Raw genomic sequence first — 17,257 nt, 5'->3', positions numbered from 1 at the left:
CAGCAGCACTTCTCCTAACATCCATGCCCATATATTAATGCTACTCTCTCTTTTGGTTAGAGAAGCTTCTCTTTTCAGATGGCCAGTGACCTCTGGGATGACTCAAAGGGCACCTAGTGCTGAATAGAAGTAAGAGAGGAGTGCTCAGCACTAACACATCTCTACTACACCTTTCACGGCTCAGGGTCCATTGCAGAAGAGGTGGCGGAAAGAATGTAGGAGCCAAAGGAAGGGTAGGACTCATAACAATGTGCTCCTCCAGACACAAAATGGCCCATATAACCATGACCTCACAGTGCCTGAAACTACCTACACACGACCATCATAATAGGAGGAAAAGATGATGACATCAAAATAAAAGAGAGACTAATTGCGAGGGTGAAGAGATATGAAAAGTGGAGTTGTGAAGGGGAAGGGGGGGGTAGGAAATTATGGTTTATTGTCTGTAATAATGGAAGTTGTCAACAATAAATAAATTTTAAAAAGGGTTGGGGAAATGGCTTAGTGGTTAAGGCACTTGCCTATAAAGCCAAAGGACCTAGGTTCAATTCTCCAGGACCCACGTAAGCCAGATGCACAAGGAGGCACAACATGTGCCTGGAGTTCATTTGCAGCAGCTGGAGGCCCTAGTGTGCCCATTCTCTGTATCTCTGCTTCTCTCTCTCTCTCTCTCTCTTTCAAATAAATAAAAATTTTAAAAAGATTCAGGGAACATTGTGCAAGAAAGAGTGAAAAGACTAAAATCTGGAACAAGAGGGGACTGGTGTGGATACTAGACTTTGGACATAACACCAGTGTAGAACTCTTGAACTCACAGCAGCAGTACAAGAGCAGACCTGTGAATATGCTGTCGTAACACGGGGGGAGCTTGCAAGTCCCCAGCCCTCACTGAGGGTATCTATGCAGTTGATGGCTAGGGGATATTTTCTTCAGTGGCACAGCCATGGGTAAGGTGTCCATGCTCCCGTAAGCAACCCCACTGAAGCTCACTATGACACAGAGAAACAAAACAAAACAAAGACACCACCACATGAAAGGAAAAGGGGGACTAACTAGGTGGAGCGAGGTAATCAGCAGGAGGAGTAGGGCAAAAAGTAAGGTAACAAGGGATGGCAAATATGATCAAAATACATTTTATATGAAGGAAATATTATAATTAACCCCACTATGTATAATTATTATAATAAATACATCCTAATAAAATCATCAAAAAGGCTGAATAACAGAAATCAATCTTATCAGTGAATGAGCATAAACTAAAAGTATGCATATATATGATACCCTAATAGTTAAGACTTCTATGAAAATCTTACCCTACAATTCGAGAAAAGTAAATGCAAATGCCATTGTGTTTTCCTGAGTATACAATCTCTGGTCCTGTCATGCAGCTGAGACTTGTGGCTTGTGTTGCTGGGTTTCCCACAGCACACAGTGGAGTGGACATAGCAGGAGGATGAACACCTGTACACATAGAAGTCTCTTAGAAACAAATCCCAAAATTGTCAGTCATCCACATTTATTATATCTGGACATAAAGGTGACAAATTTACAAAAATAATCAAACAGATAGGTTATTTGGTTTTGTTTGATAAGACAAAGACTTGGATGGGTTCTCACATATTAGCAATGCAAAATGAGACCGAATATTGCTCCTAACATTGAAATGAAACAAACCTAATTATACTGATTTGATAGTCCAGTTAAATTCCCATCCCCAAACGACAGGATTTCTACACACTGTTAGAGGGTTTCTACATAGTGTGCTCATGGAGAGATCCCATCACTTGTTTAGATGTCAATTCTATTAAGTGACATTTTGTTTTTAAAGCAACAGGATGGGTTAATATCTTCTCACACTAAACATTAAAGATAAGAATTCACAATTCTAGATTTACAAAATGAATAATAGCAGTGAGCCAAAATAAAGAAAAGACATAAATACCATGAGATGGTGTCCCCAGAAAGGATGGGTTTGGGTAGGGGCTACCACCAGGAACAGGGGAACCTGTAAGAAGAAAGAACTTTATACAGATTTGTAACTATAGGTTACCCATACTTTAAATCTGGTCCACACAGAACAGAAACTAGAAGCATGAGTGAGGAGCAGCATTACCTACGATACCCAAGAATAAGGATCACCTTACTTCCCACTAATTGCCAAACAATCCATACCTGGGAACATGTGGATTTGGGAGTGTTCCTAAACTATTCAACTCTTTCAATTTGCATTCAGTAAATACTATTAGCTACATCCAATTTTCCTTCCTGGCAAACAGCAAAGACTCAGTATTAATGTCATCACTTTAAAAATTTTTTTTTTTCAAGGTAGGATCTCATTCTAGCTCAGGCTGACTTGGAATTCCCTATGTATTCTCAGGGTGGCCGCTCAGTTATCTTCCTACTTCTGCCTCCTGCGTGCTGGATTCTAAAGGTGTGCCACCACACCTGGCTACTTTTTAAATTTAGATTTAAATTTTCTTTTAGAGAGTGTGTGCAAGAGAGAGGAGAGAGAAGAGAACTGGCACACCAGGGCCTCAGCCACTACAATCGAATGACAGACGATTGTGCCACCTAGTGGGCATGTGCGACCTTGTGTTTGCCTCATTTTTGTGCATAACTAACGTGGGATCTGGAGAGAGAACATGGAGCGCTTTAACTGCTAGGCCATCTCTCCAGCCCTGTGGTCACTTTTTTTTTTTTTTTTTTTTTTTGAGGTAGGGTCTCACTCTAGCTTAGGCTGACCTGGAATTCACCATGGAGTCTCAGGGTGGCCTTGAACTCATGATGATCCTCCTACCTCTGCCTCCCGAGTGCTGGGATTAAAAGTGTGCTCCACCACGCCCAGCCCAGTCATCACTTTTAAGTCACAATAAGACTTAGTCACCATCAACAACAGAGTGGGAAGAAAACAATGAAAGGCTATTTATTGCCACACATTTCTAAAAGTCAAATTATTACGAAGTTTCATTTCAATGTTTCATACTCACTAGCATAGACAGGAGATCCCAAGATAGGTCCCACATTACTCGGAGTGGGAAGAGTAGCTGGAAATCTCATCTGAGCTTCACCACCATACCTATATGTGTGATGACAGAAACTGAGTTTGGTGAGTAAATCTTCATGCTTTAAAGCTGGCACTGTTCCTAGTCATGCTTGGTTTCCAAGTAAATGCTTGCAACATTGGAGTTTAATGTATGGCTCTGACAGTGAAATGTGGTTCAGCAGACACAACTGTCACTCAATAGATGTTGACTTGAAACTGCTACCTGGCAAAGTTGTAAGTGCACTGGCTAACTTCTAATAAAATGTGGAATACATAATTAAAGTTAGAAGCCCTAGCACACTCTTGCTCTCTCTCTCTGCTTGCAAATAAATAAATAAAAATATTTTTTAAAAATTAAGCACAAATTGCTAGCCAGATGTTATCAAAAACAAAGCAACAACCTTTATTGAGTGCTGGGGGCATAGCTCAGTGGTATTCCTACTATGTGGTAGGACCTGGGTTTGAACCCAAGCACGGCAAAAACTGAAAGACAGGTCTGATTCCAAGTTTCTTTAATATGATTCAGAATCCCTCAGTACCAATGAGATTGCACAGAAACTGGTACTGTTAGAGGGAGAGAGAGGAACAGAGAAACGTCTGGTAGATGACTATACGGAAGGGCTGGGGAAGTGGCTCAACAGCTATAAATGCTTATGCAAGTATAAGGGCCCGAGAAGGTCTGAGATATGAGTTCAATCCCCAGAAACATAGTGTGTACACATATGTACACCAGATGACACCTGAGACTGCCCCTGATCTCCACATATATGTGTACCCCCAAATACACACACACATGAAAAGCTAAAGCAAGTATCATGGTCTATACTACAATGCCAACTTTGAAGGGTCTAAAATCACTTAGGACACAATTGTCTCTGCATGTCAGTAACATTCTACATGAGGTGGGAACACACACCCTAACGTGAGTGGCTCCTTTCCATGGCATGGCTTGCAGAACTGAGTAAAAAGCAGGTTGAGTACCAGCACTCATGGCATCTTGGCTAGTGGTGCACACTAAGACCATCATAAACAAGTTGCCAGGACTAGGCATGGTGACACACACCTTTAATCTCTGCACTCAGGAGGCTGAGGCAGGAGGTTTGCTGTGAGTTTACCTCGAAAACAAGCAAACAAAAAGAACCCAACAAAAATCAAAACTGAAAAAAGTGTCAAGGGGTAGATCAGCAGATCTAGGATTAACTCTTAGTCACACATGAAAGAAGAAAGGAAGAAGGAAGGAAGGGAGGGAAAGAAAGGGTGAATGGAGAGCCAGGCACAGTGGCACACACCTTTAATCCCAGGACTCCGGAGGCAGAAGTAGGAGGATCGCCATGAGTTTGAGGCCACCCTGAGAATACATAGTGAATTCCATGTCAGCCTGGGCTAGAGTGAGACCCTACCTCAAAAAAAAAAAGAAAAAAAAAAAAAAGGAAGGAAGAAGTAAATGGGAGGATAGAAGAGGAAGTGAATGGGAGGGGAGGAGTATTTGATAGCCTTGTGGAGCTGAGTGTACAGGTCAGGGATGCAGTACTTTCTCAGCATGTGTAAAGCCCTGGATTTATCCCCAGACCTGCCTGGTCCCCTCCCAAAGTGCACTACTACAAGAAAACCTGGTAACTACCTAAAGAAAGCCCGAGTAGCCCAGGCAGACACTTCTCTGTCACAGGCAGAAGTGGAACAAGCAAGGATAAGGCAAGTTGCACAAGCCTGGTCTTCCTGTAAAAAAAAAAAAAAAAAATTCTGTATTAAACAAACACATTAAACATTTTGTTATACCCAATGTATAGATCTGTCTACTACAAAGCAAATGTATAATAGATAACTGCGGACAAAATGAAATAAAATGTAACCAAGCCTGGTGTGGTAGCACATGGCTTTAATCCCAGCACTCAGGAGGCAGAGGTAGGAGGATCACTGTGAGTTCGAGGCCACCCTGAGACTACATACTGAATTACAGGTCAGCCTGGGGTAGAGCAACTGTGCCTCAAAAAACCAAACAAATAAATAAAGTAAAAAATAAAAAAGGAAACAATTCAGATTTTATTTTATTATTATTATTTTTTTTGGAGTTAGGGACTTATCTAGCCCAGGCTAACCTGGAATTCATTATGTAGTAACAAGGTGGCATTGAACCCACAGCAATCCTATTACCTCTGCCTCCTGCGTGCTGGGATTAAAGGTATGAACCACTATGCCCAACAACAATTCAGATTTTAATGTTTAACACAAGTACTAGAAAGGATGCTTTCTCTTTGAGATTTTGATTTAGCTTCTGTCTTCCCATAAGCTTTCCACATTTGAAAGCTAAAGATAGGGTGTGATAGATGGCTTAAATATTAAGGCATTTGTCTGTGAAGCCTAAGGACCCAGGCTTGATTATCCAGGCTACACATAAGCCAGATACACATGGTAGAGCATGCATTTGTTTACAGTGGTTGGAGGCCCTGGCAAGCTTGCTTTCTCTCTCCCTCTCTCTGTCTCTAATAAATAAATAAAAATAAATTTAAAAAAAAAAGATAAAATAGGAGTAAGAGCTAACAATTATTGAATATCTATCATATGCTAAATATGAGTTTAAGAGTTTGGTATATACCAATATTTATGACATACTACTATAAAGTAGTATACAGTTTACATTAAAAAGAAAAGAGGGCTGGAGACAATGCTTAGTGGTTAAGGCACATGTCGGCAAAGCCAAAGGTCCCAGGCTCAATTCCCCAGGAGCCATGTAAGCCAAATGCACAAGGTGGTGCATGTATCTGGAGGCAATTTACAGTGGCTAGAAGCCCTTGTGCACCCATTCTCACTCTCTCTCTCTCAAATAAATAAAGAAATACAAAATCAGTAACTGAAGCCCAGTGAGTTCAAGGATCTATTGTCATATTGTGTTTTTTGTTGGGTCATTTGGTGGGCTTGCATGGATACACACACACTTGCTTATACATGTGATACCTGATTGTTTTAATAAAAATTACATTTATTAAGGCCAGGCATGGTGGCCTTTAATTCCAGCACTTGGGAGGCACAGGTAGGAGGATCACCATGAGTTCAAGGTCAGCCTGAGCTAGAGTGAAACCCTACCTCCAAAAACAAAAACAGCATTTATTATATAACTTGAATATCACATTCTCAGTAATGAAGTTTAATAGAAATTGTCAGTATTAGGAAATAAAAGTCTGAAGATTTGCTTAATTTGGCCTTCAAATGTTAGTACACATATAGTAATATAGGTAATGAAAGAAAGACCACTTATCACGTGTTTTTTACAGAATTTTACTCTCACCTTACATGAAATTTAAACTTTCCCCCATGGTTTCATTTAAAAATAGCATCACATTAAAATACATACTTAGGGGCTGGAGGGATGGCTTAGCAATTAAGGTGTTTGCAAAGCCAAAGGACCTAGATTCAATTCTCTAGGACCCATGTAAGCCAGATGCACAAAGGGGCACATGTGTCTGGAGTTCATTTGCAGTGGCTGGAGCCTTGGTACGCCCATTCTCTCTCTGTCTCTCTCTCCCTCTTTCTCTCTGTCAAATAAATAAATAAAAATATTTTAAAATATATACTTACCTGATGTAATTTGAAGAATCTTTCAATCTCTTCTCCATCTCCACCCACATTACTCACAAGTAGATGTCTCAGTTGGTCTACAGGTCTAAGTTTATGAAACATAAGACTCCCCTAAGGGGAGAGGAAAAGAGGGAATGGAGAGACAGCTCAGCGGTTAAAGGAACTGCAGCAAAGTCTGCTCTGCAGTCCGACTTGCTAGAACCCACATAAAGCTAAGACACGAAGGGGCACATACACTTGCAGCGGCAAGAAGCCACAGCACGCCCATCTTCTCTTTCCTTCCTCCTCTTTTTGCAAATAAATAAATAAAATTAATTCTAAAAGATAACTGATTTTGACTAATAAACCTGTCTATATGGGAAAGGTTTTTACCCCCCCAACGTAAAATGATAGGACATTTATTTTGACTCAGTTTCACTCTGTGCTTGCCTGTTACCTTGAACCTGGGAAGGCACAGTACCGCGTGACGGGAGCATCTGGCAGAAGAGGCCTTCTTACCTCAGGCCAGGACATAAATAGAAAGACAGGAAGGGTCTGTGGACGCATGTATGGGAAAGTTTTGAATAAACAAAGTCAAATGACGAACTAGTAAAATTATTTGAAACTAGGGCTGCAGAGATGGCTTAGCAGTTAAGCGCTTGCCTGTGAAGCCTAAGGACCCCGGTTCGAGGCTCAATTCTCCAGGACCCACGTTAGCCAGATGCACAGGGTCACATGCATCTGGGGTTCGTTTGCAGTGGCTGCAGGCCCTAGTGTGCCCATTCTCTCTCTCTCTCTGCCTCTTTCTCTGTTGGTCACTCTCAAATAAGTAAAAATAAATATTTTAAAAAATTATCTGAAACTAAAACAAAAGTAATAAAAATATTTTGAAAAAAAATTTTTTTTTGGGGGGGGTGCTGGAGAGATGGCTTAGCAATTAAGGTGCATGCTTATGATTCCTAAGGTCCAGGTTTGATTCTCCAGGTCCCACATAAGCCACATGCACATGGTGCACATGGTGGCACATGTGTCTGGAGTTCGTTAGTATGGCTAGAGACCCTGGCACGCCCATTCTCTCTCATCTCCTCTCTCTGTTTCAAGTAAATTTTTAAAAATATATTTATTTATTTGTAAGTAGAGAGACAGAAAACAGAAACAGACACAGAGAGTGGGCACACCAGGGCCTCTAGCAACTTTAAATGAACTCCTGATGCATGCGCCACTTTGTGCATCTGGCTTTATGTGGGTACTGGGAAATCAAACTTGTATTTTTAGGCTTTGCAGGTAAGCAAGCACCTTAACTACTGATCTATCTCTCCAGCCTGATACAGAAATCTTTTTTAAAAATTTACTTATTTATTAATTGAGGCAAGAGAGAGAATAGGCACACCAGTGCTTCCAGTCACTGCAAATGCACTTCAGATGCATGCTCCACAATGTGCATCTGGCTAATGTACGACTTGGAGAATTGAATCTGGGTCCTTAGGCTTTGAGGCAAGTGCCTTAACTGCTAAGCCATCTCTCCAGTCCCTGACACATAGATCTTAAACCTTGATACTATAAATGCAATAGACAACTCCACAGAAATAAATATGTAGATACAGAAAGCTCTCCAACGTATTTATTTTTTTAATGTAAAAAGCTAGGTACATTAGCTGGGCCTGGTAGTGCATGCCTTTAACCATAGCACTCAGGAGGCAAAGGCAGGGAATCTCCATGAGTTCTAGATCAACCTCGGGCTACAGAGTGAATTCCAGTTCAGCATGGGCTAGAGTGAGACCTTAGCTCACCCAAAAAAGCTAAGGTACAGAACAGCATATGGAACATATGACCACTTGTTTAGGAATATATTTGCATTGTATATTCTTAATGTTTTTGAATGGACATACACTATGGGTGTCTGGAGAGAAGGGACTGACTAGAAGGGAGATTACTGTACATTTTCCTTAGGTTATTCCACTTTAATGAACTGCTAAAAAAAGCATAAATTCCAAAATACTTAAAAAAAAACTGACTCCATTAAGTGACAATTAAGCGAACTGATTAATGGGCTGGAAAGATGGCCTAGTAGTTAAGGCACATAATTGCTAAGCCTAAGGACCCAGGTTCGATTCCCCAGAACCACACAAGCAAGCAGCACAAGATAACACATGTGTCTGGAGTTAGTTTGCAGTGGCTAGAAGCCCCGGCATGTACATTCTCTCTCTCCCTCTCAAATAAATTAAATATATATATATATATATATATGTATGTATAGACACACACATATATTTATACATATATATAAATATAAATAAGAGTACTTACTAAATATCCAAGCTAGGGTAAGGCTCAGTGATACATAACTTGTCTAACATGTTTGATGTTCAGCACCACATACACACAGCACTAATATTGCTTCTTTTGTCTCTATGGTAAGTGGACATATACATACCTGTGCTGAGAGGAGAACAAATTTCTTTGGAGGTAACATGTGCTGCTGTACAACAACTGGTGAGTCTGTTATTGGAATATGGTCCTTATTTAAGGGTGTAATTATTTTATCCATTTTTATTTCATCTATTGCAGACAGAGCCCAAGAATGACCATCCACGCGAGTTGTCATCTATGTAAAAGAAATCTACTGTTTACATACACACATTGCTGATGTTACTTGCATATGCAAAAGCTTCTGAAAAGTAAAACCAGCAGACTGCATTTTTAAGTAAATACAGACACAATCACAGACCACTAACAAGAATATACTCAAACCCTGGTCCTCATATTGCTGACTGAGCTATCTCCCCGGCTCCACCATACAGTGTTTGTAGTAGACAGCCTCATGTCGTTGAGATGAACTTTCAACTCAGGCACAGTTATGGAGGAAAGGATAGTTATTGAAGCGTACACATCCAGGGGAAGTTCCACAATGGCAGAAGAAGCTGGTCCACCTTCACAGGTCCAAGCAGAGAGAGAAAAACTAAAAGGCCCCACTAGCAAGCAAGCATACTTCTGGAACTCCAGGCAAAGCTCCTGCACTTTGTGTATCTTTATTTTTATTGTTTTAATTTTTGGTTTTTCAAAGTAGGGTCTCACTCTAGTCCAGGCTGACCTGGAATTCACTACGTAGTCTCAGGTTGGCCTCAAACTCATGATGATCCTCCTACCTCTGTCTCCCGAGTGCTGGGATTAAAGGTGTGTGCCACCACACCCAGCTTTTGTATCTTTAGACTGGAATTCCAATCAACCTTCACACCTTAGGGATGGACCTTAGGATCTGCACCAGCCAGGTGTCTAAATTACAAACTTTAATAAAATCTTGAATATATTGGCGGCCATCCATTTAAGCTACCACAGTGTCATTTAGGGATTGGGCTGGAAAAATGGCTCTGCACTTAAAAGCACTTGTTTGAAAAGCCTGATGGCCTGGATTCAAATTCCCTTGACCTCCATAAAGCATGACGCATGAAATGGTGCATGTGTTTGGAGTTCATTTGCAGTGACAAGAGGTCTTGGTGCAAACATCACTCTCTCTTTGCTTGTAAATAAACTGAAAAGATTATAATAAGGACTCATTCATAGTGCCCAGCTTCGAGCCAAATACACACTTCAGAGTTCTCAGAATAACTTACCTGAGTTTCCATCATTGGCTTTTGGAAAGGAAATGTATCATGGTTGACACACCATAAAATGTCATTATCCTCATTTTCTGAGGCTGTCATCAGAAGAATTCCTAAAAATTCAATACATAAAATCTTACTACATGATGCTAAACGATCTGCATTCCTAGCAACTTAACAAGTATTATTAACAATAATAATTAATAACAGTATATTTTTTCTGATGCAGGGTCTCACTGTAGCCCAGACTGATCTGCAACTTTTTGTAGCTTCAGACTGGCCTCAAACTCAAAGCAATTCTCCTATTTTAGCCTCTCAAGTACTGTGACTAAAGGTGAGAGCCAACGTGCCCAGCGCAATAGTAATCTTTAGTAGCAGGCAAGTTACAAAATAAGTACAGAGTCCCTGAAAGAACATGTACTTATTAATAAAGTACAATTACCAAGTGATTCCTAATGTTTTTTAGATAAACATTTATTAATTTGGAGAAGGGTTGAGAAAGGGTTTTCCTCTAGTCCGGGATGATCTTGGACTCACTCTGTAGCCCAGACTGGCCTCAAACTAATGGCAATATTCCTGCCTAAACACCTCGAGTGCTGGGATTAAAGGTGTGAGCCACTATGCCTGGATTTTCTTTTCTACATTAATTTAGTTAAAGACATTAATTCAAACAATAACTTTATTGAATCCCAGCACTTGGGAGGCCAAGTAGGAAGTTCGCTGTGAGGTTTTTCTTTCAGGCTTATTTATTTGAGAGCAACATACAGAGAAAAAGACATGGGGGAGGGGGAGAGAGAGGGAGAGAATGGGTGGATCAGGACCTCTAGCCACTGCAAATGAACTCCAGGCGCATGTGCCACCTTGTGCATCTGGCTTACATGGGTCCTGAGGAAATCAAGCCTTCAACCAGGATCCGTACATTTTAAAGTAGAGAATATATACGAAAGAAGAGATATCTACTAAGGAAGGACTTCATGCTTGTTATTCAAAATACTTAGTTCTAAAAAAGATTTTATTTTTATTTATTATTTCTTTATTTTGGGAGGACAGAGAGAGGGGGAGAAAGACAGAAAGAGTGGGAATGAGAACACCTGGCCCTCTAGCCACTGCAAATGAACTCCAGATTCATGAGCCACCATATTATGCATCTGGCTTATGTGGAACCTGGAGAAATGAACCTGGGTCCTTAGGCTTGAAGCCATGAACCTTAACCGGAATCCATCTCTCCAGCCCTAAAATACTTAGTTTTTTGTTTGTTTATTTGTTCACTGTTTTGGACCTGGGGGCGGGGGGGGGGAACAATTCTATTTGCAGTCATCTTAAAGAGAATAAAAATGTATGAAATTTATACTATAGATACAACACACACAAAAAAAGGGTTAAATAAATAAAATGCTATTAAGTATTTCACAGATTTGGAAACTTAGTAAAATTAACTTTTCTAAAATGTTACATATAACCTGGTGATAGTGCATGCCTTTAATCCCAGCACTCAGGAGGCAGAAGTAAGAGGAATGTCATGAGTTCGAGGCCACCCTGAGAATACATAGTGAATTCCTGGCCTTGAGTGAGACCCTACCTTGAAAAAACAAAAAAACAAATAAATAAATAAAGTGTTAAATATTATATTTGTCTGACAAGCTGATCTTCAAAATCACATGTAAATGCAGGAAACAGAGAATATTCAAAATGTGAAGCCAAAGGCCCCAGCTTTGATTCCCCAGGACCCATATACAGCCAGATGCACAAGGTGGGCATGTGTGTGGGGTGTCCATTCTCTTGTGCTCTCTCTCAAATTAAAAAAATAATAATCTGAAATTAATACATATCAAAACTTACCTTTGCTATAAAGAGCTTTATGTACTTTGGAAGGCTTTTCCACTGTAGAAGATGCGGAGAATCCGGGAGGTAAGCGTACATGAACCAGCGTCAGTGTATTGGGCCGTGCTAATGGCTGTCTAAATGGACAAGTGCTGAAATACAGCCTAACACCTGGTGATGAGGTAAAGTTATGCATTAATAACAGAAAATAAAGGACTCGATTTGAAGCACAGGTGTAGTGAACAAAGGACACCATAAATATATACATCACATTCTTCACTGATCTTAAATTATTATCTAAACAGTATGTTGTGAAAAACAGGTTTATAGAAAATGACATTTAAGCCAGGCATGATGGCATACACCTTTAACCCCAGCCCGTGGGAGGCAGAGGTAGAAGGATCGCCATGAGTTTGAGGCCACCCTGAGACTACATAGTGAATTCCAGGTCATCCTCAAAAAAACAAAAACAAAAGCCAAACAAAAAGAGTCACTGAATTGAGCCGTAAATCAACACATTTTAGAAGAAAACTAGTCATTAGCCAAGGTAGCCAGTGAACCAGCTCAAGCTCAAGACACTGGATATGAACCACTTTAGGCCAAACCAAATTAATGAGCCTACTTGATAACTGATGTTGAAGTAATAGCATTTCTAGTCATAAACTTCCAAATGCAAGTATCATCCCAGGTTGTAATGGCAATAGGAGATACACAAACACACACACCTGCATGAGTGACAGCCAGTAACTGACAGTCCAATGATTCAGAATTTTCAATCACTGCTATCTGAACAATTGGCTTAAAAACGGAACGATCAATGGTCCTAAAAGAAAGGAAAAAAAAAAAAAACACTTAAGATGAAAATTTTTGTTTGTTTTTTTTCAAGGTAGTCTCTCACTCTAGCCCATGTTGACCTGGTACTCACTCTGTAGTCCACACATACTACTACAGAGATCATTCACAGTGATCCTCTTGAGTGCCAGGATCAAAAAACGTGTGTGCCACCATACCCAACTAAAACTATATTTTTGAAATGTGCCTACTAACTTATAAAGCACATTCCACCAGCATTTTATAAGTCTAAATATACAGAATTAAAATAACTTTCATAGCCATGCCTTTACTTGGGAGGCAGAAGTAAGAGGATCCCTCTGAGTTCTAGCCTATCCTGAACACAGTGACTTCCAGGTCACCCGGCCTAGAGTAATACCCAAAATAGAAAAACAAAAAAATATTTTTATTTTCTTGGGAAATAAATTTAATAGCAGCAACTAATGGAAAAAAAAAGGGGGATCATTTAATACAGTTAAGACTAGTGATGGAGAGATGGTTCAGAAGTTAAAGGCACTTTCATGCAACAACTGATGGCCCAGGTTCAGTTTCTCAAGAACCACATAAAGACAGATGCAAAGTGCTGCATGCATCTGGAGTTGGTTTGCAGTGGTATGAGGTCCTGGTGTAATGACCACCCCCCCCCCAATGAAAATATTTAAAAATTAAAATATTAGCCAGGCGTGTTCGTACACGCCTTTGGTCACAGCACTTGGGTGGCAGAGGTAGGAGGATAGCCGTGAGTTCACCAGCCTGAGACTACATAGTGAATGTCCGATCAGCCTGCACCGTACCTCGAGAAAAACCAGAGACTAGTTTGAAAGAAGGGATTCAATAAAGGGGGGATTTGGGAGGGAATTATGATCATGGCACATCGTCTACATTTATGGAAGGTGTCAAAAGTTTAAAAAGGGCTGGAGAGATGGCTTAGCGGTTAAGCGCTTGCCTGTGAAGCCTAAGGACCCCGGTTCGAGGCTTGGTTCCCCAGGCCCCACGTTAGCCAGATGCACAAGGGGGCGCACGCGTCTGGAGTTCATTTGCAGAGGCTGGAAGCCCTGGTGCGCCCATTCTCTCTCTCTCCCTCTATCAGTCTTTCTCTCTGTAGTCACTCTCAAATAAAAAAAAAAATAAATAAAAATAAAAAGTTTAAAAAACAGGGCAAGGGCAGTTAAGCACTTGCCTGTGAAGCCTAGGGACCCCAGTTCAAGGTTCGGTTCCCCAGGACCCATGTTAGCCCGATACACAAGGGGGCTCATGCATCTGGAGTTCGTTTGCAGTGGCTGGAAGTCCTGGCATGCCCATTTTCTCTCTCTCTACCTGCCTCTTTCTCTGTCTGTTGCTCTCAAATAAATAAATTAATTAATTAACCAAAAACAAATTTAAAAAACAGGGCAAAGGAAACTATACTTTTTTTTCACATTTTTCTAGGTAGGGTCTCACTCTGGTCCAGGCTGACCTGGAATTAACTATGTAGTAGTCTCTGGGTGGCCTCGAACTCTTGGCGGTCCTCCTACCTCTGCCTTCCAAGTGCTGGGATTAAAAACGTGCACCACCATGCCCGGCTTGGAACTATACTTTTTTATATGTTGGTTTTAAAATGTTTCAAAAAGGAAAATAAATGAAAGAAGTAGGAAATCCTGTCTTTCCAACTATTTGCATTCAGAATTTATTTCCACAAATGTGGGATCTCATTTTAGCCCAGGCTGACCTTGATATCACTCTGTAGTCCCAGGCTGGCCTTGAACTCACAGAGATCCTCTTACCCATGCCTCCTGAGTGCTGGGAATCAAAACATTACCACACCCAGTTCTGTATTCAGAACTTTTTTGTCACCAATAAGCAGGAAGAAAAAAGGTTGATGTCTTCTCATGACAATTTCCTAGGTATACACGCTAACAAAACTGAACATCTAGAGCCAGGCGTGGTGGCACATGACTTTAATCCCAGCACTCGGGAGGCAGAGGTAGGAGGATTGCCATGAGTTCAAGGTCACCCTGAGATGACAGAGTTAATTCCAGGTCAGCCTGGACCAGAGTGAGACCCTACCTCAAAAAAAAACAAAACAAAACAAAAACAAAAACAAACAAACAAACAAACAAAAAAAACCACAAAAAAACCCTGAACATCTAGCCGGGCATGGTGGCACATGCCTTTATAATCACAGCACTTGGGAGGCAGAGGTAGGAGGATCACTGAGAGTTCAAGGCTACCCTGAGAATACATAGTAAATTCCAGGTCAGCCTGAGCTAGAGTGAGACCCTACCTTAGAACCGGCCCCCCCAACAAAAAAACAACCACCAAAACTGAACATTTGAGACCTTTACTATGTGAGAAGAATGTCTGCAGCTGTATTTGGAAACTATGTAAAAGGCAGTACAAAGGGTCTTAGCTTCTAGGTTGGAGTCCAAAACTTTATAGCCCTCAGGCAAATAATTTTATCCCTTAGTTCTGTTTTCTCATAAATAAAAAGATTTAACAGAGGTGAAATTCTGTGTTTCTGTTAATAATAAGACCAAGCTGGGCGTGGTGGTGCACACCTTTAATCCCTGTACTTGGGAGGCAGAGGTAGGAGAATTGCTGTGAGTTCGAGGTCACCCTGAGACTATATAGTATATTCCAGGTCAGCCTGAGCTAGAGTGAGACCCTACCTTGAAAAATCAAACCAATAAAATAAAATAAAATTAATAATAATAATCAGACCCATAAACTATGTGGGCCTGTTACAAAGCTGAGCACTTGACTGATACCATCTTTGTTAAAACACCTAATGCTTGTTGCAGATGACTTTAAGCTTAAAGTTCCAAAGACTGAGATGTGGCTAAGTAGTAAAATGCTTGATAAAATGGGGGTGGCATTGAGCTTAATTCACAGTACCATAAAATACGGTCCCAAAAGGAAACAAACAAGCTGTACTTCAACAATAAAAGTGACTTGCCTCATGTTTAAAACCACCAACCTAAGAATAAAACAGTCTACAGAACCATCTCCTTCAACAGTATTAAGCTCTTTGTTTTATTAAGATATGTTCTCAATCTAGTCCAGGCTGACCTGTAATTCACTCTAGTCCCAGACTGGCCCAAACTCAAAGGATCTTCCTAATTCTAACTCCTCACCCCTGGGATTAAAGGCATGAGCTACCACACATGTCTGACTCAACATTATTAATCTTTTAGAAAGTAATAATGTAGTCTTATTTATAACACATAAATATTGTAATAATGCCTGCAAATGAAATGTCTACCAATACGTCACACTACCGAGCAATGTTTCCAGCAGCAGAGACAATGGCGTTTTGTGAAACCGAGGCAACTCTGCTCATCCCCTGTCCATCATGGCCCAGATCATAAACCTGTGAATAAAAAATTGTTCTCCCTTAGATGTGAGTATACACTATATGTTCAATAAGCTTTTTAAGATGGGTACAGTGGCACATGCCTTTAGTCCTAGTACTCTAGAGGCTGAGGTGAAAGGATCATTTGAGTTCAAAGCCAGCCTGAGACTACATAGTAAATTCCAGGTCAGCCTGGGCTAGAGTGAAACCCTACCTAGAGGAAAAAAAAAATAATCATAGGAGGAAAAGATGATGACATAAAAATAAATGAGACTTGATTGAGAGCAGGAAAGGGTATGATGGAGAGTGGAGTTGCAAAGGGGAAAGTGAGGGGTTGAGGGGGTTACCATGGTTTACTGTCTAGAATTATGGAAGTTTAAAATAAATAAGCCTTTTGCTTAAGAATCCTTTCATTTGTGCATGCCTTATATTTGGCCACTTAGGCCAAATGAGTCAACGGGTACAATAGTGGCACATCTGTCATGGTGGAAACCAACTGCCTCTAATTGGAATGGAGGCCCACTGCATGGGAGGGAATACATCCCAGATACAGTGGTAGTATGAGCCAAAGGGGTGTAACGTCTGCTACTGTCTGGCTAAATGTATGTACTATGCTCACAAAACTGCTCCGTAAGCACTTCTCTTAATGTTCATACCCTTATATTTAAAAAAAAATTTTTTTTTGTTCATTTTTTATTTATTTGAGAGCGACAGACACAGGGAGAAAGACAGATAGAGGGAGAGAGAGAGAATGGGCGCACCAGGGCTTCCAGCCTCTGCAAACGAACTCCAGACGTGTGCGCCCCCTTGTGCATCTGGCTAACGTGGGACCTGGGGTACTGAGCCTTGAACCGGGGTCCTTAGGCTTCACAGGCAAGCGCTTAACCGCTAAGCCATCTCTCCAGCCCGATACCCTTATATTAATGCTACGCTCACTTTTGGTTAGAGAATCTTCTCTTTTCAGATGGCAGTGACCTTGAGATGACTCAGAAGGTGCTGGGAATAAGTGACTGGAGTACTGAGTAACATCTCAATCACACCTTCCAAGGCTCAGGGTCTAATGTGGAAGAGGTGGCGGAA

General features: G+C 40.8%; 1 protein-coding gene across 1 annotated transcript in view; it reads right to left on the bottom strand.

Moving 5' to 3' along the window:
• Positions 1–17,257, bottom strand: part of Nup155 (nucleoporin 155) — a 61,107-nt gene that overhangs the window by 29,956 nt on the left and 13,894 nt on the right. Inside the window, exons 9-18 of the mRNA XM_045132763.1 lie at positions 16,104–16,195; positions 12,741–12,838; positions 12,034–12,186; positions 10,207–10,307; positions 9,030–9,200; positions 6,617–6,727; positions 4,665–4,759; positions 2,988–3,076; positions 1,943–2,005; positions 1,314–1,461 (exon numbers count right to left, since the gene is read on the bottom strand). Of these exons, the coding sequence (XP_044988698.1) occupies positions 1,314–1,461; positions 1,943–2,005; positions 2,988–3,076; positions 4,665–4,759; positions 6,617–6,727; positions 9,030–9,200; positions 10,207–10,307; positions 12,034–12,186; positions 12,741–12,838; positions 16,104–16,195 (1,121 nt within the window). The remainder of the gene's footprint in view (positions 1–1,313; positions 1,462–1,942; positions 2,006–2,987; positions 3,077–4,664; positions 4,760–6,616; positions 6,728–9,029; positions 9,201–10,206; positions 10,308–12,033; positions 12,187–12,740; positions 12,839–16,103; positions 16,196–17,257) is intronic.

Source organism: Jaculus jaculus, chromosome 13 (assembly GCF_020740685.1).
Source record: "Jaculus jaculus isolate mJacJac1 chromosome 13, mJacJac1.mat.Y.cur, whole genome shotgun sequence".
Classification (NCBI taxonomy): Eukaryota; Metazoa; Chordata; class Mammalia; order Rodentia; family Dipodidae; genus Jaculus; species Jaculus jaculus.
This window is presented reverse-complemented; position numbering and strand designations above follow the sequence as displayed.